At 40.0% G+C, this 24,793-nt stretch overlaps 1 protein-coding gene across 1 annotated transcript; it reads right to left on the bottom strand.

The window, feature by feature from the left end:
• Window positions 1-3,521: 3,521 nt before the first annotated feature.
• Window positions 3,522-12,673, bottom strand: LOC149279562 (inositol monophosphatase 2-like). Its single transcript, XM_089501062.1, has 8 exons — window positions 12,380-12,673; window positions 8,218-8,351; window positions 6,932-7,036; window positions 5,933-5,978; window positions 4,909-5,017; window positions 4,067-4,175; window positions 3,812-3,963; window positions 3,522-3,634 (listed from the first exon to the last, which is right to left on the bottom strand). Exons 1-8 carry the CDS (start codon window positions 12,671-12,673, stop codon window positions 3,522-3,524), a joined length of 1,062 nt encoding a protein of 353 aa, XP_089357188.1.
• Between the last annotated feature and the right edge of the window lie 12,120 nt (window positions 12,674-24,793).

Here is a 24,793-nt window from a genome sequence, read left to right as displayed (position 1 = left end):
ACCCTGATTTTTCTTGGCAGAAGGCACATACTACTTACCATACTAAGAGCTTCATAGCCAGCATGATGATGGTAGTGCCATGGCTTAGGAAAACATTATACCATTGCAGGAAAATTGCTCTGTGTCTGGAGAATGTTGGGCCAGGCAACTGCAAGCTAAATTGCAACTGGGTCATATAGCAAGACAATGATCCAAAATAGACAAGTACGTCTACATCAGAATGACTAAAGAAGATGATATTTATGGACTAGTGTAGTCAAATTCTAGACCTAAGGCCCATTGAGCTATTGAGCAGTTAATGCTTGAAAATCCACAAGCTAAAGCAGTCCTGGATGCAGTGTGTTGTTAGCTGGCTGCCAGAGACTGACTAGAATAAACATTTGACAGCAGTTATTGCTGCTAAAGTAGGCATAACCACGTTCTGTGTCATACCTTGTCATATGGGGGCATTAGATGCACAAAGTTCTTTTAATAAATGACATAAGTATCAAAATTACTCGTTCTTTCATCACTACCTTCCAGTCTTATCTAGTATAGTGTTTTGGTTGAGGATCTCTGTTCTTATCTTATCTGAAGCCAATTTAGACAGATGTATATAAGCAAACGCAAATAACCCCCAAAAACTTCCTTCTCATAGTTAATATTAGTTAAGATAGTGGGTTAATACATTGCCTGTCATTGACAGACAGTGATGCTCTATCCACAAGAGAAGTGACCTTTTTGACACGGTTTCATTCATTCATTGAAACGCGCATGGCCTTTTGCCAGGTGATGTTAAACCACGCACGTCCCGTACAAGCCCAGCTGAGTTACTATTCCATGTCTGTGCCAGAATCCAGGCTTGTTAGAACTTTCTTTAAAGTATTTATCTATGGAAACTCACATGACTCAATATAGTGCAGCTTGCACATGGTTCTATTTCAGTGACTGATCAATTCTATCATCCTTATATTTCAGCGATCAATCAATTCTTTAATGCTTATCGGTCTCATTTTATTAACCAGTTTTGCAATTTTAATCCTAAAACTAATTCAGTTGGATAAGATGTAGTCCCCCCCCCCCCCCCCAATATTCTACACAGCTATAATGCTTTATTAATGTATTTAAAAAGGAAAGAATCGAAACGTTTGTTTTGAGGGATCGGCAATACACTGTTGCACAAGAATGAAAAATGGCAAATTTTCTGATGAAGCAGCTCCCCCTCCATCACATGTGAATGAGGGCTGGCACAGAGCTTTTTGTTCTAGAACACTTTTGCTGCTCTATAGAATGATCAAAAAAGGCCATAGGCTTCCAGCAAACTTGATGCGCCGCTATAAGCAAAGCAGTTGAATGAGAAAGCCTAGTTGTCTGATAGTGTCTGCTGACGGTTTCGTTTCATTTGGTCAAAAATACTAATCATCAAATTACTTGGTGTCTGGGGCATGAAATAACATGCTGAACTAAAGAGGTAGTTGCAGGTGAATTGCAGTTTCATCTCCCTGACTTCACATTATGAAGGGCCAACCCGTGAGCTTCGGTAACAACAATAGCCTGGATGGCCCTGTATAAAGCATATTTAAATTAGTGACCTAGTGAACTATGCATTATACAGGGTTAGCTTAACCCTTCTTGCAGAACAGAAATGCTAGCGATGGACCTTGAAAATGCCTAGTGAATTCAGGGAGTTGAAAACACAACTTATAACAGTGTACTTATTAACACAAGGCTGTCTATAAATATTTTCTATACCTTTAGTCCTACACTTATTGTGCGTTTTATACTTTATCTTTTAGTCTTAAGGGAATAGCACTATCCAGCGTAGTAGTATGAGCTGTAGCTGGGACATATGCAAAAGGTCACCCTGCTTTTCTGCTTATTTATTTAATTTTTAATTCTGAAAGTGTTTTGTTGTAATAAAAAAAAAAAAAAGAATTAGAAATCACAAGATCATACCAGTATATACCAACCAGAAATCTGTGAAGGTTCCATTTATTAGGTAAAACATAATATCAAAGTATTTACTTTGTGCCATCATCTTTATTTACAAGGAAATGTCAACAGTCGAAAAAAACATGGCTTGCCCCCCCATTTTTGATACAATAATATTTATTATCCATTTAATCATGCTATTTCTCTCGCTTATCTAGCGTGGACAGCTCTCAAAAAAATATTTAAAACAGAAACAGGAAAACTATTTGTATGAACAAACACCAAGGTATGACTTTGTCATTTGTGGTCTATGCTTCTTCCAGATAAGAGTTTATTTACTAAATGGAGAGGTGGCAGAAGAGTTGTGGTTTCAACTTCCTCAGTTTGCTATACATTATGAAAGACCAAAGCCGGCAGGTTCCCCCAGCTGGAGGGGTCGAGCTAGACCTGCATAATTCCAAAGGAGACTTTGGAAGAAATAAAAAATAAAAATTATACTGATTTAACTATACATCATACAGGACAGAAGCAGAAGCTTATTGGAGGATGGATCTTTATAACGTACAGTGAAGTCAAGAAAGTCTCCTCAAACTGTCCCTTTAGTAAATAGACTAAAACCATACACAATACTGGTTTAGTGCTGTTATCTTTATAACATATCACTGTGAGGAAGTCATTTTTAATGTAGGTTAGACAAGTTCCTCATTCACCACCAGTTTTGACATATATTACGTTTGAACTTTGAGGAGCACAGCCTGTAGAACATACCTGAACATCTAATAACTATAGTTATTAGACCTTTCAGACATCTAAACAAGCACTTAGCACATCTGTGCATAAAGCAGTGTAGGCTTCACACATCAAACATGTGGATATTTCTATTGATTTACCAAGAAAACACTATCTTATTTGGTTGTATTAACAGTGGCGGCAGATTGTCTTCTTTCGGTGATGAGACCACAAGCTATTCCACGAACCAACGAAAATGTCATTAAACACATTTGGAAAGTTAAAAGATTGCTCGTAGTTTAGCCGCTATCACATTTGACTATGAATATGCTACAGATGCTGCTTTTCTGCTACAGTTGAAGAAGGCCAGACCACGTGATATGACCAATAGCTCTCTCGGTAAAAGTTAAAACGTTCTTAAGTTCTGAAAATTCTTTAGTAACATAATACCGTGCTTTTAAAAATGGTAACATATTAACTTGAAGGATATACAAAAAATAAGATTGTCATTATCAAGTGTGGATTATATTTAAAGGACTGCGTCATTACAACTTCTAAACATATGGTACCTGAGAATCTGGTTGTGAAACTATAAAGTTTAAATTGCATAATTCACAAAACATTTAGAGTTGAAATTCTAGAACAGACGTGAAATGTTGCTTTGTCAACTACCAGGCGGTATACAAAGTCATACAAAAGTATCACTAAACCACAAGTAATAACAACCCTTTGGGAGTTAAAAGGGTTAAACAATGGCGTGCTAATCGAAAGCCCCTAAATACTTTTATACCAAAACAAGTCTTTAATACTTTCATTCCAGAACAACAGCTGGGTTACTTTTTCAGGGAACATTCAGTGTTTAAGCACAAAGGTTGACATTTTCAGTCATCATCTCGCCCATAGTCAATAGTCTGTAATTCTCGGGCTATGCTCTGTGCCAGATCCATCGTACCAGCTGCTATCACTCGACATGACATAAGGTCCAGAGGGCCACCTGAAACATTGAATAAAAATAAAAGTAAAAACGTCACGGTTATGTGTTAAGGACAGCTAATCTGCTTAATTTGAAGGCATGCCTCCATGCTAAAAAATGGAGCAACAAAACAGTATTCATTTTGCTTTAACTTGCTGCAAGGATCTAGAATCAGGTGAAGATGACCTGGCCACACACCTGTGGTATCGATCACGACTCCCCCAGCTTCTCGGATTATAACGGTTGCTGCTGCCAGATCCCAGCAGTGAAGCCCATACTGGTAATAGGCATCGGCAGCGCCTGATGCTATGTGACACAAAGCCAGGGTGGCGCTTCCTATCACGCGAATCCTGTAGGTATGCACGACAGCGGAGTCACGAACAACTTCACAGAACAAGGCCCACGCATTGAGTGGAGCAAGGAGTCAGATAGATCACAAATGTATGTTCTTACCCGTGAGCCTGGAACCCAAGAAACTTTTCTATGTTACCCAAGAACAACTTTAATGTTGCAGGATCACGTTTTGGGCCAATTTCGGTTAAAATTAAGCCATTCCTGATACCTAGATTTACATTGAAATAATTAAATTACACACATTTATCCAAATTAAGTGTGCCTATATACTGAATATTATAAAACCAGAACTCTTACAACTCACACTAAATTGGATGCACTTTCCATTATCAATATTTACATTTAAAGGACAGTCACAACTTTTTACCCTCGTTCAAGCATCATGGAAGCAAATAATGTTTGCTTCAACAGGGTCCATAGCTGGCCACTTCCCAGGGTAGGCTACCTGGAGCTGTCCCTCCCTACTGAGGGAGTGGCTTAGCAAGGGGGCAGGGCTAGGCCCAGAAAGTATTAAAGGGATTGGGAGGAGATCTGGGCAGGGAGTGGGTGTGGCTAAATACACCTCCCTTGTCTAGAGAATGAAGCTGAGAACAGGGGAAGCGGCATGTCACCCGGAGACTCTGGATCAAACCTGGAGACTTCCTGGGTATGCCCATGTGCTTCTTCCAGTAAAATAAGCAGAGTTTCACCCTGTATGCATTTCTTTCAACCAGGTTATTCTTCCTTTTCCTGTCTCGGGAAAGTTTTGGTTATCGGCACTTAAACTAACAATATGATGGAATCCAGAGTTTCACATGAACCGGTGTTATCATCACATCACCAGTCGATATACCCATCCCTTAAAATGATAGTACTATTAAAAATAAACAAGAACTATATTACAGGATTGTTGATGTTGCCAAAAGACACATTACGAAAAAGAGAAATAAGGAAGATCTCACCTGTTTCTTTTGTCACTTGCAGCCTCTCTTTATTACAAAATGCTCCATGACCTTTTCTCCCAGTATACAACCTTTCCTCGGTACAGTGGTAGATCACGCCAAACTCAAGCTTAGGGGAAGTAACAAACATCTTTTATAGAAACCTCATGCACAGTTGTCAAATATATTACATGTCACACGGTCTGGATCCTACTGTGATCATATACAAGACACAGATGGTACCTGAGATCCTACCAATATGCTTTAATGCAGGTGACTCAATTAAAACAATTACAAGGTTTCTGTGAGGACTGGTATTACAAAAGGTCTTAATGGTATGGTATGTAATGTAATTTTGCAGATGACACAAAGGTCTGCAACAGGGTAGACATTCCTGGTGGAACAATCTAAATGGCAAGCAATTTAAGAAAATTACAAGAATGGTCGAGAGTGTGGCAGCTGCAGTTTAATGTTGATAAATGTAGAATAATGCACTTGGGACATTAAAAATCCAAAGGCAGTATGTAGCATTTGGGACACTGTTCAGTCAGTGACAACAAAAGAGAGGGACTCTTCTGGGAAATTATTATTTCTGATGACTTAAAGGTAAAAAGGCATTACAATAAACCAAGCAGGGTTCTGGGTTGTATAGCGAGAGGCATTAGTAGCAAAAAGGTGGAAGTGGTTCTAATAGAAACATTTACATACATAAAAAAGATTTAACACAGTACAAAGGCATGGAACAAGACCAGTACTGCATAATATGCCTGTCCCTGAATTATTACAGCCCGCTAGAAAAATCACAATATAATATGATTGTAAGATCTTGAGCAGTACGCTCCATAACTTGTTTCTCTAAGACAAAATTGTTATGCGCTACTTCTTATGTCTCGTTTATTGTATGAGGGTGCTATATAAAGCAATATTATTATTAAGACGTACTTGCAGGCAAATCCTTTCTAAATTTAACACAACACCTCTTACCCTTCCCCAATGAGATACCGATAGGAATCTCAGGTTACCAACTTACAGAACATGTTTATACCTCTTGATTGACAGCAAATCCAATGCTGACTGCCACTGTTGGGAACCTGCAAAATCAAATGACATATTATATCATTTTAAACATGATGGCAGAATTTTATCATGTATCATTTAGTATAGTAAAGGTTTAAAGTGTGCACCTGGCCCTTTTTGTGCCGAATAGGTGCTGGTGCCGTCTAGTAACATAACAAAACTAAGACTGCAGTCTAAACTGAACACTATGAATAGTTTCTTGCAAAATTACAAAGAAAAGGGAAAACTAACATTAAAGAAAACAACAGAGTTTAGGCAGCGGTTCATAGACAAATAAAAAAAAAAACAAAAAAAAAACAGATAAAAGTGCATATGGGAACAGCACAAAAAACACAAAGTTACAATTATACGTGGTTATTTTATCATTAATTCATCTGTTTGAAAGTAAAGTAATTTTTCTATGGGATCTCTTTATTAAACCGAGTAACATAAGCCTCGGTGGTGCTGGAGGCATCACGCCCTAAGGGGTCAACAAGGAACCCAGATGAAAAAGTGGGTCCTTTGCAGCTTACACTTACTGCAAATTAGTTCACCAGTCATGAGCAAGGTGTTTGTTATCCAGTCATCGGTATATTATTTGGAAATTTGGCACATAAGTCGCATGTAAGTAACGATTCCTTGCTTATTTTTCTGATACGGAACTGTTGTGATGCAAAACACCATAGTGTTACACCACCAACTACATCTCATGTAGTATTTAGAGAGTTTAGCAGAGAAAGCTTGGGGTATTTAAGATCCAGATCCAGCCTGGAAGTGCCTCAGTTAAATTGCCCCCACTTGGTGCTAGCTGCAATGGAGGTCTGTGCTCCATAGATTTTTAGAGCCCCCTGGGCCAGTCAGGGGCAGCCAGAGGATGCAACTACCTGGTGCAGCTGAGCAGTGATAGAAAATTGGGACTGTCCCACTGTCAATATTTGATGGCATGTATTCTTAGTTCACAAAGATAGAAGCATTAACTACAGTATACCTGTGTACGAAGTTGCAGGTTCCATCGATGGGATCAATGATCCACGTTGGGTCATCAGTTAGCATACACTTAGAACCTGCAGAGGTAGATTCTTCTCCGATAAATCTGTAAAATAGGGAAATAAAATTAATTAACTGCACCGAACTGAAATGTTATGTATTATTACTATAATCATCAATTTCAGATCCAATATAGGAAAAGATTAAATTATACTGAATGCGCCAATTGGTGGTAAGAAAATGCTCCTATTAAAATGAATGGGAGCCCTTTCTGTGTACACATGTTGGGGTTGTCCTTAGACCTTGGAGCTTTTGCGTGAACCCACTGGCAAGTAGGAAACATGTTTGGCCGAAAGAAGTGGAAGGGGTGGGCATTCTGCTGAATCTGCATTGGTAGAAGGGGACTTTATAATCTTAAAAGGGGCTATAGATATCATGGCCAACATGTATACGGGATGGGGTGCAGCAGATCATGAATGGCTATGGAAAGGATTTTTTTCCACTGTGAATGTAATTTGATGTGGTTATGTATACAAGGTGTGGCAGGCACAAAAATGCAGGGGGGGGGTACGACTCCAAGTATTGCAGAATAGGTTTGTTATTTTACAGTAATTCAGTGTAAGGGATGTTAATGCGCCAAACTACACAAGCTTTATTTGATATGAGGCTTTCCCGTTCCGTTAACACCGCATCCAGAGCCAGCTCACGGAGATCCAAAACATGTTCATACCATGTTCTGTGATTTAGACAGGCAGGAAAGCACAAAAAATAAGAAGAGCCTAGTGAAGAATTAAAACCAGCGTGTGCCCTGTTGTGCTGGATGGCCAGTCCTGGCTGAAGATGATGGAGACTATAGGCATAATAGCACATTTAATATTACATATGTAACCAAAGAAAACACGTCCTTTATTACAGACCTACATTTCCACTTCCAAATGTGTTAAATAGAATACCAAAAGGAACCAGAACCTGTTCTAGTTTAATACGCATTTTCATACCAATTACCAGGAAAAATGAACAAATGCTCTTTCACATGACCTACATTTTATTTTAAATTGTAGAGATAACCAGGTCTTCCGCGTTCTATAGATTTGCTTCACGTTGTTCTGTAACAAGCAATAGACTGACTCACATCTTCAGCTGCTAGATTGCCAAACATATAGCCATCTCTGGCCCAGATGAACATTATTCTAGAATCCAGCCCGTTTAGTTCTTTTATTTTTATTTAAACAGTCCAGTAAATGAAATCACAGCGAGTTTAGAGTTGATTTCCAGCATTCAGTGTACCTGTGGGAAGGATATTTCTCCCTTAAGGCTGAAATGATCAGCTCCTCCACATAGTGGTCAGTTTCGGTTACGAGATCCACCACTGAGGTTTTGGTGGACACCCTTTTTTCTTCCATCAGTGCCTTCCGGACCACCTATAAAAGGAAAGGTCAACGTTATTTTTTCAGTATATTCCAGTAAATCACAAGCAAAGGGGCAGGAAGGCAGTTTATCCAGTCTGCAAAACAGTACGATAAGGCATGTCACACTTGGCCTAGCGATCTTACATAGGAGTGCGAACTTGTGAGCAGGGACCTCTCCACCTAATCTATCGGTTTGTCATAATCTGTCCATTCTAGTTTTGTCTAAGTTTCCATGAATATATGTATTGTACACTGCGTGAATTGTTGGCTCTATATAAATATTATTAATAATAATAATAACAAATAATAAAGGTGCATTATTTCATAATTGTTTATTCATAGAGCAACCATAAGATCTCCAGTGATGGCACAAGTCAAAAATAAACATAATTAGAGACATCGGCAAAGGAGATTCCTACTCATAAAAGCTTGCAGAATACGTACAAGACAAGCAAGTAATGCGTTCTATGCAACCGTTCTGCAAATAACGGTGATGTTTCCCTGATGGGGACAATTTAGTCAGAGGTTCTTGCCTACAGCTTGCCCCTTTGCCATGGCTAATATTCTGATATTCTGTCAACTCCAATGGAAAGTGTTTAAGTGTTATTAAAAATACACTATGCAGGAACCTCACTTAACATCACAGCAACAGGAGACAACGACCCCATTCAGCGCTCTTCAGGTTTTCCCCGTCCTGAACATGTGAATTCCATGGTATGGCGAGTGAGGAATTTCACACAAATGTGTCCGTTTCCTGGAGCTCAGATTTACATTGTTTACATTGATTTGGGTTTTTTCCCAGTTACAGGTCTGCTGTACTGTGACTTCTGATAATAACAGATCCCCATCTAGCTCTCCTTCCAAAGGTCTAGATCTGTAATATGCACCATCAAGGGTAAAGGTGGCCTTAGCTGCAGGGTATCAAATGACTTAAATAACTTAAATGTGCTCACACATTTAGTAGCCATTTAATTAGCCAAGTCAGTAGATGAAAAAATAAACTACTTTGTATGACCAACAACAAAAAGCAAGGTCAACGTTACTTCTCAATTCACCAATGGGTAGAAAAACACCAAAAAAAAAATAAAATAAAAAAATAGTGCTAGGACTTATAACTCAAATGTCAAACACAATAGAGAACAAAGCGAGTCTCTGTTTAGAATTTTCCTAATTCTTGTCAAATTCCATTGAAAAATGAAAACATAGTTGAGCTCCGTTTGGCTGCACGATCAAGTCTTACAGAATTGGGAGAACAGATCTTTGATTAATTTAGATGGCAGCTTCTCTACTTTCAAAGAATAAATCCAATAGTCAATTATAAAGGCATTTGCCCAATTAAAGGGCAAAGACATGGCTATTCTTTTTAGCATCATGTGGATCAGTAAGACAACCTATGTATCCTGGCAGAACATTTCACACCACAACACTCCGCTGAACATGAAAAGGTTGGGGGCGTCAATATCCAGAAAAAAAGCACCGGTCATGTAAAATATTGCCTGCTCCTTTTATAATAAGCAATAATTGTTTGTGATTTCGTTTTCCGTCAGATGTACGCACCGGTCCGTGCCTGAACAATGATAAACTGTAAATCCGGATACTCAGAATAGCTTTGCGTGTGTCTGTTCGCGACGGCTACGGCCAATATCAGTGTAAACACTCTGCTATAAATAACACACGGAGCTTCTGCACATACGAGGCAGCTGGACTGTATAATAAGTAGCTGAGAGAACTCCCATCACATTTAAAGCCACGTCACTTAGTCAGTACAAGTCAGATGGTTATTAACCAACACGTAAGGAAGGCAACAGTAATGACCAGCCATATGGTTCAATAGGTTATAGATAAAAGTAGAAGCATTGATGAGAAGACAGACGTTCCCAAGTGATGCACAAACACAGAGGGACAATCCCATTCTCAGCAACATGAAGGGAATCTAGAGTGTAGTTCATACATGGACCTGCAGCCCGCCAGAAGCCATCTGAGCCGCTGGCTTCCCAGAGGTTTCTGATCTCTTGGCGATTCGTCACCCTGCTAATATGAACCAAGTATCGTGAAAAGAGCCCTTCTTCCCTGATCTGACACAACCATATAATCACGAGCGTGCGTCACCTGGACAGGAACAAAGAAGACTGGAGAACATCCGGTAACTAATCAATAGTAAAATAGGCAATTACCTCCTTTACGTTATATTCCATAATGCATTCAATTAAAAAGCTTCAAACATCTCATACCACACTAAAACGCATGCAGGATATGCAAGTTATCCTCCCGTGTATATATCAGCACGCTTATATACGCAAAAGCAAAACACTGACATATTATATATATATATATATATATATATATATATTAATAATAGCGATAATATCCGTCTCTGCAGAACAGTGGTGCTTTGGCTATTCATATTCAGTGTATCTGGAAAGTAAACCCTGAAGCTGTAACTATACAGAAGCCTAAAGTAACAGCGCGACCTTCCTTTCCTAAAGGACGCAGCTAAAGTGATTGTACACAGTGATTAGAGTTTAGTTTTATAGAGTGTTCTTTATAATACTATACATTATTATTATCACTATTACACTACAGTGTAACCAAAGCAGCTGAATTAATGCAAAACGTATTGCATTCACAGTATTTATGTTTAGTGGGAATGCGTGATTACACACACACACACACACACACACAATATATATATACACACACACACACACACACGTGTGGAATTTGCAAATTAGTATTCTAAATGAACCTTGCAGCTTTTTTAAGCAGACACGCCATATACATGTACATTATATTTTATATATATACCGTATATTTATATATATATCCCCAAGATACATATAGAACCATTATGTCAAGGCTCTCTGGTTTCTGATGACATAACTCAGCCATATATACGGATATGGAATTCACTTAACTTCAAGATCAATAATAAACAAACATAACATGATTTTGATACCAACATGCGAACAAAACAAACGGAAAAGTCTGCGTTTCCAAACAAAAAGAACGTCTCCCCCTTGGGCCCGGTAAACCACAAAATATTTTGCAAAGCACGTCAGCCATCAAAGGCTGCTGCGGAAAGGTTGGGGGGGGGGTTAGGTGCGGACACCTGGCGTGAAACAGTTTTGTAGATCAGGGAGACCAAGTTGCCCGTTTTACTTGGGAAAACATAAATATCATTGGTTCCCGCTATGAAGAATTATTAGCATCCTTGGTTGAGCAGGACACCCCCTTGTACACCGTAAACACAAAAATGTTCAAGAAACATTTCCAGTTTCCATGGCAACAACCTATAGGGGGCCTGCTTTTGCGGCATGTGTCAATTATGGATTCCCTTAAAAATTAGAAATTATCCCTGCCTTCCACCAGCCCCTATATGACAGGCTTATAGACGCAGGGGGGTTACGCTGTAATATTTGTACAGCGCTCCTATATGACACATAAGAAAACATGAGTAACACACTGGGGTGTATTCACTAAATGGCGTGTTGCGGTTTCAACTCCCTCACTTCACCATTCATTAGGAAGGACCAACACTGCCGGGTTTTTTTCCAGCAGAGATGGCTGAGCTGGCCCTGTGTAATGTATGATTTAATAGGTGATGAACCTTTGAAGAAATCTCACTGATTCACCTATACGTTATATAGGGCCGGCCAAGCGCACAGGGGTTGGTCCTTCATAGTGTAGAGTGTAGTCAAGGAGACAAAACCCACAGCTCTCTGTTTAGTGAATAAACCACACTGGAATTCTGGAGATCAATACAGTAGCCCACCCGTCCTCACCTAGGGGGTCACCAACTAGACAGTATATAGGCCATAAACCATTATTATTATTATATAACGTGCTGTGGATGTATAAAGCCCCGATTCCCCTGAGCTGCATTATTAATATATAGACAGTAGGCCGTTCTGCCTGTACTGGCAGTGTGCCTCTCGCTGTATACACTATAGAAGTAGTTATGGCCCCATTGGAAAGCACACTGGCTGGCTCCGCTCTCTGTAGCAGAGGTATGGCTGATGAATGCACTGCGCAGGGCTCACCTGGCCGGCTCTGAGGGCTAGCTGCACAGCAGTGTCCATGCATTCCCTCCACGGGTCAGGGGCTTCTCCTGCTCCGTGCTCTCGGGCTCCCGTATGCGCCCCTGTTCCTGCACACTTATAACCCCGCTGCCCCAGATGCCCCGCCGATCCTCCTCCACAGCGAGGCTCGTTACACCGCTGCCCGTCTGGTTCTCCGCACTGAGGTCTGGCAGCCCCGTTCCGGCCACCTGAGAGGCTGCGCTGATCCGCAGCCAGTCCGGGCGGCTGCCTCCCAGCTCCTTCACACGGCTTCATCGCCTCCACCTCGGCAGCCAGATGCCCCTACCGACTGCGGGCTGCCCCGAACACTGGCCACTAACTGGCATGCAATGCTTTGGCAGAGAAGGCAGTGATTGGCCCCCAACTCCTAAATGCTTGCGCTTCTCCTCTCCAGCACCATCTGTCTTCCTCTCACCGCTTTTGTTATTACTCAGCCTCTCCTCCCTCCGCGAGTCCCTTGCCTACCCCGCCTCCATACAGCCCCGCCCTTTCCCCGCCTCCTCATACAACCCTATAGCTGCTCTTAGTATCCGCCCATCGGGGGTCACGGGCTGGCCAGCTGGGGGCAGGACCGGCATACATTGTAGCGCTGACGCTAGTACAGCTGGACACAGAGTCGGTGACCGCCGTATAACGTTACAGGGCGTAGCGAAGTCGGGAGGAATCACATTATATTAAATCAGTGATCTGCATTCATTTGTAGTCATCAGATATTTTCTAGGCCTTGGTCCTCCTTGGCTTACCTCCCATTGGTGTTTGGAGATAGGTAGATGGGGGTCTAAAATATTGCATGTCGCTGGCCACTGTCCAGATGTGGCTCATTCTTATAGTCTATTAGAACAGGTGGGTGTCCCCTCTTTAAAGGAGATAAGTCCTCTGTTGAGATACATCTTTCAAGACACTTGTGTTGTTAGAAGAAGTGAATAGAAATAGTACTGTGTGTTTGTGTCACAATAAAAGCCACATAAACAATTGGTGTATGATGACCTGATGCATTGCATCTAAAACTTATCCTTAGGAATTTGCATTCATGGAATCCACGTCCAGAAAAAAATAAAATAATTGAGAGGTGGATTCTGCTCCTTTTGAACTTTTCAAGGAAGAGACATTGGAGGTCCTGAGTGTTTGTGTCTACATCTTTTGGCCTGTTGGCCAAATTAAAGATGTCTCTCTTGATTAACCCCTTAAGGACCGGGCTCATTTTTCGTTTTGTACCCTGTGGGACCGAGGCTGTTTTAATACTTTTGTGGTGCTTGTGTTCAGCTGTAATTTTCTCCTCACCCATTTAGTGTACCCACATAAGTTATATATTGTTTTTTCAGGACAAGATGGGCTTTCTTCAGATACCATTATTTTGATCGTATCATCTTATTTACTATAAAAAAAATAAAAAAAACATGGTGAAAAATTGAACAGTACCTGTATTCAACCTGCAAGTGAACTTTAAAAACTTGTTTGTTTCTTTTACAGGACGGCCGCCATCTTGCCGATGGCGAAGAACACCGGCAGCTGCGGCTGTGACCGCTCTCCGGAGCGGTCACAGCCCACCCAGAGGTAGGTGTTTGGTGTCGCTGGATGCCTCCTGATCGAGGCATTCCAGCGACACCATTTAAGTTTAGGAGGCGATCGTTGATCGCCTCCTAAACGCTTTTAAAACGGGCGTCCGCCGCCATACAATGTATGGCGGCTGTTGACGCCTCGGGGAGGGGCCAGACATGGCCCCCGATGCCGATCTCGGCCTTGCTGAATGCCTCGACATCGAGGCATTACAGTAACGCCGTTTAAGCGAAGAAAGTGATCGTTGATCACTTTCTAAGCTTATTTTACTTTTTGACGGTTCAGGACCGTCAAAGGTCATTTAGTGACCTTCATGTCATGACGGTCCTGAACCGGCAAAGGTCGCGAAGGGGTTAAAGACACCATTATCTTATTAAATCTTGTGTCCGAAATAACGTCTGGGATGGTTGTAAAGAATGGAAAGGCAGAAAAGTAGAGGAGACTCTCTTATAGTACACCGTGTGGAGATACGTGAGGTGATGGCCATAGTCATTCCCTATGGACAGGTGATGGAAGGTCTGAGGGCACATAATATGTCAAAGCAACTCCTGCTAATGCACGCTCGGTGACTTCCTTCGGCTTTACCTCTTGTGTTTTAATGAGTTCAATAGGTTAATACAGACTTAATACAATTAGTGGACACCAGATGCCTTATTTTGATTTACTTCCAATTGCAACTTCATTATTCATGATGACAATATCACGGCCAGAATGGGGTGAAATCCCTTGTAATATGTATAACTTCTGCTCGAGATTCTAGATATTTTTTTTTATACTATAGTGCATACCAATGCCCAGAGTGACAACAGGGTATACATCCCAATGTGCCAACGGCCAAAGAGGACACTTTATTTAGAAGGTCTGGTTAAAGGAGTGGAACACGAGGCTTGTCTTGGAACCTGCTGATAGATATTTAGATTAATACACAGTTTCGTATATAAATATATCATTTACACATTATTTTAGATGACTGGAGTGAGGGCTGCTTTCATCTAAAAAAGTCTGTGCCACTACCGGTATCTGTTTATTACTGGGCCATCTGGCTGGAAATGCACTAGTCCTCCCCTGCATTATTGAGGCTTTTAGATCCGTAAAACATAACGATCAAACATTCTGAACCCTTATAAAGAGAGATTTGGGCCCTAAAGAGCCATGGACTGTTGTGAAGTAATTCAGTCTTTTTGGCTATAACATTTCTTTTGTTGGTTTTTTTTATTGTTTTTCTATTTCACATAAGTTCACACGGTGTAATCAGGATCATACGGAATCCCTGCTGATCTCTTTACAAGAGGTACCTGTGAGATAAAATAATCAAAAGGAGAGATGTTACATTGAGTTGTTATTTCTTTGCACTTTGGAGATAATTCATTGTCTGATAGGAGAACCATTTTTAAAACAAAACGTATGTATAGTATAGAGTGATCGTGCACCACAAGCAGGTACACGCTGTCCATGCACAGCTCGCATTGAACAGGTGGATCTGCCACTCAAGTAGCAGCAAAAGGACGAGACCCTCGTCATCTGGCACCGGCCCGTCGGGCATTTGCCCAGTTTGCCAGATGGCCAGTGGTGATCACAAGGGTCTGGTAATGAGTTTGATTGGAAAATGTTGGGTACTTTTAAGCAAGCTTATAAAGCAGGGAGCAGATTTTCTCAGGACATGGCTCAGGGTGGCGAAGTTAATCTTATCAAAAGATTATGTTGATTCCTAAAGTAAAAAGGGAATGCTATTTAACCCTTTATGACCGTGCGCATTTGACACTGATGAAGGCAGCCTTTATGTCATTTTAACCATCTTTAACTATGGTCCCCCTCTTAAATACTTATTGTACCCACACAAATTATATATTGTTTTTAAAGGAAAGATAGGCTTTCTTTTGAAACCCTTTACACGCGTATAATTCATATTTACTGTACAATACATTTGAAATAATAAAGGAAAAAATTAACAGAAACCCTGTATTTATAAATATAACCACCACAGTATGTTTAGCTATGTCTCCAATTTTAGAACATACTTTAGATTATACAGCCAAATATAGCAGGTTTTTTAAGACTTGACTTCATTGTCAAAGTCAGTCAAATAATCAATTATTCTTCACAAGAACTGTTTTGAAACTTATCCATTATAGTATATATTAGATCCAATAGTATGATAAGATCCAAAATAGTATATGTTACATCCAATAGTATGATAAGATCCATAATAGTATATGTTACATCCAATAGTATGATAAGATCCATAATAGTATATGTTACATCCAATAGTATGATAAGATCCATAATAGTATATGTTACATCCAATAGTATGATAAGATCCATAAAAGTATATGTTACATCCAATAGTATGATAAGATCCATAATAGTATATGTTACATCCAATAGTATGATAAGATCCAAAATAGTATATGTTACATCCAATAGTATGATAAGATCCATAATAGTATATGTTACATCCAATAGTATGTTAAGAGCCATAATAGTATATGTTACATCCAATAGTATGGTAAGATCCATAATAGTATATGTTACATCCAATAGTATGATAAGAGCCATAATAGTATATGTTACATCCAATAGTATGGTAAGATCCATAATAGTATATGTTACATCCAATAGTATGATAAGAGCCATAATAGTATATGTTACATCCAATAGTATGATAAGAGCCATAATAGTATATGTTACATCCAATAGTATGATAAGATCCATAATAGTATATGTTACATCCAATAGTACGATAAGATCCATAATAGCATATGTTACATCCAATAGCATGATAAGATCCATAATAGTATATGTTACATCCAATAGCATGATAAGATCCATAATAGTATATGTTACATCCAATAGCATGATAAGATCCATAATAGTATATGTTACATCCAATAGTATGATAAGATCCAAAATAGTATATGTTACATCCAATAGTATGGTAAGATCCATAATAGTATATGTTACATCCAATAGTATGTTAAGAGCCATAATAGTATATGTTACATCCAATAGTATGGTAAGATCCATAATAGTATATGTTACATCCAATAGTATGATAAGAGCCATAATAGTATATGTTACATCCAATAGTATGGTAAGAGCCATAATAGTATATGTTACATCCAATAGTATGATAAGAGCCATAATAGTATATGTTACATCCAATAGTATGGTAAGATCCATAATAGTATATGTTACATCCAATAGCATGATAAGATCCATAATAGTATATGTTACATCCAATAGTATGATAAGATCCATAATAGTATATGTTACATCCAATAGTATGATAAGATCCATAATAGCATATGTTACATCCAATAGCATGATAAGATCCATAATAGCATATGTTACATCCAATAGTATGATAAGATCCATAATAGTATATGTTACAACCAATAGCATGATAAGATCCATAATAGCATATGTTACATCCAATAGTATGATAAGATCCATAATAGTATATGTTACATCCAATAGTATGATAAGATCCATAATAGTATATGTTACATCCAATAGTATGATAAGATCCATAATAGTATATGTTACATCCAATAGCATGATAAGATCCATAATAGTATATGTTACATCCAATAGTATGATAAGATCCATAATAGTATATGTTACATCCAATAGCATGATAAGATCCATAATAGTATATGTTACATCTAATAGTATGATAAGATCCATAATAGTATATGTTACATCCAATAGTATGATAAGATCCATAATAGTATATGTTACATCCAATAGTATGATAAGATCCATAATAGCATATGTTACATCCAATAGCATGATAAGATCCATAATAGTATATGTTACATCCAATAGTATGATAAAATCCATAATACTATGTTTATGAAAAGTAAACAAACTCAATTTGATTTACATTTTCAAACAATTGGAGACGTTTGTGGCGCACCGGAATGTGCAGATGTTTTCAGTGTGGCTGTCACCGAAGCGGTTCATGTAGAGGCCTGGCAGCGTAGGGCGAGATGGGCAGTGGTAGCTGGAGCCCTTTCTCATGGCAACTCGGCAGCGTTTCTGCGGTGATGTTTTACAGGCAGTATTGGGAAATGCCTCTCGGTAAGTGTCAGAACATTTTCAGAGAGTAAGCTTTCTGGAGTAGGATTTGCAGGTTCTTCCAGACAAACTTTAGAAATTATTTGGATTTAGATCTTTAGGAAGGTGTATTTCTTCCCTGTGCTGCCCTTTTGTACAAAACATAGGAATTCATTATTATTATTTATTGTTTCATATAGTGCCATCAAATTCCGTAGCGCTGTACGTAAATTGCCATTTGTACAAAGTAAACAGCTACCTTTTTGTACCAGGTATACCCAAGTGCCTATTATATTGCACATTGGTGGACTCATTTTTTCAGATGTCCCTTTCACACGCGCTGTCACAGTACTCTCATCGTCTATTGCCGTTTTTTTGTCAGTATATCTGACAGTAAGTAGCTCCTCGTCACACAAAGGACAAGCTTGGCTGCTCAAGCTGCTTGGGAAAACCCTTACTATGTTGTCTCATGGTCCCATAAGCAACAGCATCCAGGCAATGTAAAGTCTTTAAAGGTTTATGCTTGTGTAAAGGGAGGAGAAGATCCCACACTACTTTTCCACTGGTACCAATGGGGTCTGGTCACCCTGCAGGAGTCAGATGAGAGTCCTTCCTCTGATTCTGAAGGAGACAGAGTAGCCGAAGCTGCTCTCACAGAGCTTGTAGAATTTGTAGCTTTTTGTAGCGTTTTTTAGTAACACAGCATAGTTTTCGTCAAAAAGACGCGTGCTAGGGAACGTCAATTTTATACCCAAATAAGGGAGTGAGGTGGGTGTCCAGGTAAATGGAAATCTAAATTTAAGGACATTAACTATTTGAGGGGAAAGGCCCATATTAAGAATTTGAGATCTAGTTTCATTGATTTTGTAATATGAGACGGCTCCAAATTTCCTTAAATTGTCAATTATGGATGAAAGGGATGACGAGGGGTCTCTACAAGCTATGATTATATAGTCGGCGAATAAGCCGATGCGATGGTCTTTCTTACCTATCGGCAAGCCCGATATCAAAGGGTCAGTTCGTATTGACTCGGCTAGGGGCTCCATCACAAAAGCAAAAATGAGAGGTGACAGGGGACAGCCCTGACGTGTGCCGTTTGATATATTAAATCTATGTAATAAGAATCCTGAGGAATAAACAACAGCAGAGGGGTGAGAATACAGGGCCTCAATAGCCGAGAGAATTTTGCCTGCAAAGCCAAATTTTGCTAGGACCGATGACAGAAAACCCCAATGCACCCTGTCGAACGCCTTCTCCGCATCCAAGGAGAGCAGCAGAGAAGGCATCTGACGGGTCTCCGCAAAGTGAGTCAAGTTGATAAATCGTCTTGTTCCATCTACCGTTTGTCGGTCCTTAACGAAGCCAACCTGGTCATTATTAATAAAGATAGAAGAATGTCGTTACCTGGTTTAGGGAGTGTTATGATAATTGCGTGTAGCATCTCAGGGGGAATGGTACCTGTATTCAGAATTTCGTTAAAGACTAGATGAAGTTGAGGAGATAAAATATGGGAATATTTTTTATAATATTCCCCAGTAAATCCGTCTGGGCCTGGAGACTTATTTGGTTTCAAAGAGGAGATCGCCGATATCTCCTCTTTTGAAATGGATTTATTTAGAAGAAGTAAAGTGTCGTTGTTAAGAGAGGGGAGGTTAATAGATTTCAAAAAAGAAGAGATGGAGGGTGGCGTTGGTTGGGGAGTATTCGGATCCAAGTGTAGGTTGTATAGATCCCTATAGTAATCGGCTAGTGTGTTTGTGATCAACTGTGGGTTCAGCACCTTTCTACCCCGTTTATCGTAAAGAAATAGAATTTTAGATTTTGCTGTTTTCGTTTTAAAACGATTCGCTAATAGTTTGCCAGCCCTGTTACCCTGCCAGTAGAAGTGGGTTCTTGTCCTTTTAAGAAGAAAGTCGAATTTGAAGTTTAAAAGTTGATAGAGTTGGAAACGTAATGATTTGAGTTCTTTAAGCAAAGTAGGGTCCCTGGATAATTTGTGCGTGTCCTCAATGAGTTTAATATTGTGCAAAATGTCTTGTGTCTTGGCTAATCTGCTTTTTTTTTGGGCCGAGGCCAGTTTTATAAAGGTACCACGCAATTCTGAAGGGGAATTAAAATGAAAGAATTCATTCAGGTCCCTTTCTATTATAGTATTAGCAGTTGGGTCGCCCAAAATAGAATGATTGATTCTCCAGGGGGCAGTAGTAGTATTAAATTGTTCTTTAAGGGATATTGATACAGGGGCGTGATCCGACCATGATATAATACCAATTGTGGAGGAGACAATTTTCTGGAGAAGCCATTTGTCTACCATAATGAGATCAATACGCGAGTATGTGTGATGTGGGTTAGAGAAAAACGTGTAGTCTCTCTCATCAGCGTGAAGGGTTCTCCATGTGTCATATAGGTCTTCTTTAAAGAGAATGTTATAAATGTCTGTGTTTTTGTCCGATGTGTTATGAGGGTTCTTATCTATACGGGGGGAAAGGACCTTATTAAAATCCCCAGCCAATATAATCGCCCCATATCTATGTTTGTTGAGAGCCGTGAGTAGGTGAGAAAGAAATTTCCCCTGTCGCCTATTGGGAGCATAGAGTGAAACAATCGAGAACTTCACGTTATTAATGTCACAGTTTAAAATAATATATCGACCATTAGCATCATACGTGACATCCATCAAGCGGAAAGCCACCGAGTTCTTAATAGCTATAAGTACTCCTCTTTTTTTTTGTATTAGGTGTAAAAAAGATATTAGGAAAGTTTTTATGTTTTACCCTAAAGGTATCGGAGTCAAGCAGGTGAGTCTCTTGTGCGCAGATTACGTCACATTGCAGATTGCAACATTCTTTCCAAAATAAATTTCGTTTAAAGGGGCTATTCAAGCCTTTCACATTCAAAGTAGATAATTTAAATACCATTGTGATAAATTAAGTGATTTGGATGAGATAACGCACCTGCCCAACTCCAAAAAGGAAGTGGTATACCATCGACAACAATATTTATATAGAAAAACACTGTAGAAAAGTTTACAGTGGCAAATGAGGGAGTGGGTATATACGAAGTATGTAAAGACATTAAGGCAGAGATTTTAAATGACTGCCCAACCCTGAATTAGGATAAAGAGTTGTCACTAACCATACACGGCTAAAGAATGTCCAGTCAGTAAGGAACTGGAGCATCAAGCAAAGGAGTTTGACGGAGGGACCGGGTGTGTTGGACGGGAAATCCAGAGGATCTGTGATTCCGGAAATTCGGTTAACATGTGTCCATGTACGTCTTGAGGTGTCCTGGTTTTTAAGTAGAGGATCGTGAGTGAGAGCGTCTGTGTCCAAATGATGAATCTACGGAGGAAGACTTTCTAACAGTGGTCCATTCTTGGTGGAGAGGGGGAGGTCTCTTCTTATGTGGTGATGTGGAAGTCTCTTGTACGGAGTCAGGAAACCATTTGTTAATTAGATGGAGTGCCGCACTGGGGTTATGAAGTGCATGAGTGGCTCCATTCCTGGTTACAAGAAGTTTTACAGGAAATCCCCAACGATAAGGAATTCTTTTTTCTCTCAGAATTGCGGTGGTAGTAGAGAACGCTCTTCTTCTTTTCAAGTCAGCAAATAACGCTATTTTAGAGAAGCGGTCAGGTAGTGTAGGAGGGTTCTTGGCTGCTTTAAGTACTTCCTCTTTGAAATGGATCCTGGCCAGGACGTCTCTGGGTAAGTCCTTGGAGAGATGAGAGGGTTTCGGAATCCTGTGGACCCTATCAATAGTCATATCTCGCTGATCCGCTTGAGGTGTAAGAATTGTAAAATAATCAATGAGAAAGTCTCTGAGATCAGGAGCTTGTACGGATTCTGGGATTCCACGGAATCTAATATTGTTTCGTCTAGACCTATCCTCTAGGTCTGCTAATTTCAATTTGATTTCGAATAAATCATCAGTCATTTCGTTTTGGTTGTCTACTAGAGCGTTGTGGGCATCAGTAAATTCCCCCATTTTTTCGTCAAGGTGTGCAGTCCGTTCCCCTATGCTAGTAACTTCTTTGGATAAGGTACTGAGGGAGGACATAAAGTCTTGCTGTAGTGATTCTCTGAATTCTTGAAATATTGATCTAATAGTGGTTTCTATAGTAGGTGAAAGTTTAGAGTCTCCCATTGAGGCTGTTGAAGCAGCTTCCTCCGAAGGTGTATTAGAGGCTGCTGGGGTGGGTTTGGGAGGCATAGTTGAACACGTAGAATAATGGATAGGTGATAGTGAGTGAAAGTCACTTTGTGTAGTTTCCGTTGAAGAAAGTAGATAACGATGGATTGTTATCTTTTGGAGAATAAAATGTAGTAAGTTTGAGCGGGGTTTGTTTTTTAGATCGCCAGCTGGGCATAATTTGAATTGGAGGGAGTGTAGTAATCTGTATCAGGATACTTTCACATGCCTTTTAGTTGTCAAAGATATGAATGTGATAATATAAAGGCATTTGTTGTGTACTACTTCCCTCCGGTGATAGTAGGTAATTTCTGCAGTATATTTGAAAAAAACTTTTTTTTGAATTTTTTTTAAAGTTTTTTGTTTTGTCCCTATATCTGCCGAAAATCAGACAATAGTGTGCCCAGAAACTGAGAGCTTCATCCTGCTCTGGAAAGCTGCAGATAGCATTTATTTTATAGCAGGGATTACTGGGTGCCCTGGCCGGGAGATGTCTTTCCGCTCAGCGTGTGAGAGCCGAAGCTGCTGTGAGTGTAAAATGGCGGGGAGCCGTTGTAAAGACGTCCCTTACCGTGTTTGTTTCTCGCTCCGTATCCGTGTGTGAGTGCCGTTTCCGCGACCGGAGCGATAGAGACGGTGCAGCCGCTGCCAGGATGTGACAGAACTATGCCTGTGCGAAGCAGCGGATGGTAGCTGCGAAGCAAGGAGGATGGGAGGTAAGATGGCGGTCGTTTCGCGCGGTTTTCTTCAGAACCGCTATTCTCTTTCTTTGTATAGTTCGTGGCGTGAAGTGTGTCCGGTGTGTGCTCCAGGGCTAGCGGTGTTCCTAGACCCAGCGTGCCGGTATTTTAGCCGGTTAGTGAGAAGCTTTGTGCCGGTTTTGTCAGGGTTGTGTGGAGAGGAGCTCAGCCGTGCATCCTCTCTCTTCAGCTGCAGGCCACGCCCCCATGATTTTTAATGGGGGGCGTCAGGAACATTAAACTGTCCTTTTAAGCTCTGTTACAGCTGAGTTGGACCCACAAATCTTTTAGTTATACTGTAAATTCCCATGTATAGGCATACTTTTTAATACACAGGTCCTGTTGTTTTTAGCCAGGTATATGTTATTTTCAGTGCCATTTACTATGAAATTAGTAAAAAGTATTGTATGTGAGAATTGACATTATTTTGTGTAATCTAGTACCTAACATGCAGCAGTCATTTCTCTATATGTACCCTACATATTGCTAACCACCATCTAAAAAGTGCTTCCCTGCATTATACTGGAGCCATGAACCTCATTATTTCCTTTTGTCAGTTTATATATCCTGCATACTGACACTACAGGTCATAGTCGGCAACATGTACAAATTGCACCTATGGCTATCTTATCTGGGAACAGGACCACAGCCAAACCATATGTGCAAATGGGCCCAAAACTATGTGGACTCATTTTTCGGTTTGTTTTGACCTCTTCGTTTTTGTCAATGCATTTTGGCCCTTGCTCATTCATTTGGGCCAAAAATGTGGTGGGTATTTTTTTATTTCAGAACACAATTTGTTGCCCAGTGCCCAGAGGAGGTAGGGAAACATCTAGAGATCATGAGAGAGTGAGTGAACAAGAATGAGACTGTGAGAGGGTAAGTGTGAGGTAATGTGAACCCACAAATTTATTTTTGCTTTATTTTCGTCTGATTTGTGAGGGGTCCTCATTTTCAGGACTTAGTACGAATCTGAAAGTTTGCACTCTGTCACAAAGCAAAAATGGTTCAGGAATGGTTTGAGGAGCACAACGAGTTCAAGGTGTTGACTTGGCCTTCTCTGGGATGTGCTGGACAAATAAGTCGGATTCATGGAGGCCTCACCTCGCAACTTACAGGATCTGCTGCTAATGTCTTGAGGCCAGATACCACAGCACACCTTCAGAGGTCTCTAGGGTTCAGTGTGTTTTGGCGGCAAAAAGGGGACCTACACAATATTAGGCAGGTGGTCATAATGCTATGGCTGCTCGCTACATATACCGAGGATCTTTGGTATTGACACCTGTCAAACAGCCCTGATTTGGCAGATCAGCACTCTGAGGATTTTGAGTGTAGGAAAAGTAAATAACAATGAAATGATTGTGTGTGGAAGACAAATACATCAATGAAACATTGTCGAAACCCAACAAGTCATAGTTTGAATAGAAAACAGAAAATGCAAAACCAAATAACTCTGGCTGAAACAGGTACAATTCAGCGACGGAAATTATTATCTTTTAGAAATGAGCTTTTATGATCTTGTACATGGGTAATTTGGTACCTCTCAAGCTGTTGTGGATCTATAACCTCCCCGTTCTTCAGTCAGCATTTGGCATAATACTGGTTGAGAATTATGGGAGTTCCAATCCAACAGAGAGCTGCTATAATTGAAAAGTCTTGAATATCTTAGGTGCTTAACCATTCAAAGACGAACGACAAAGTATACTCATCATAATCAGATCTCGGGAGCCGCTCATTTGCCCAATTATTGGAAAATTGAAAAGGACAATGATTTTGTCTTAACCAGCATGGTGAGAATACCTGTCAGCTGATGTTAAGCACCAGCATT

Source organism: Sceloporus occidentalis, unplaced genomic scaffold (assembly GCF_023333645.1).
Source record: "Sceloporus occidentalis isolate IW3139 unplaced genomic scaffold, rSceOcc1.0.p SCAF_162, whole genome shotgun sequence".
In the NCBI taxonomy this organism is placed as follows: Eukaryota; Metazoa; Chordata; class Lepidosauria; order Squamata; family Phrynosomatidae; genus Sceloporus; species Sceloporus occidentalis.
The sequence above is the reverse complement of the archived record's forward strand: the minus strand, read 5'-3'. Positions and strand labels throughout refer to the sequence as shown.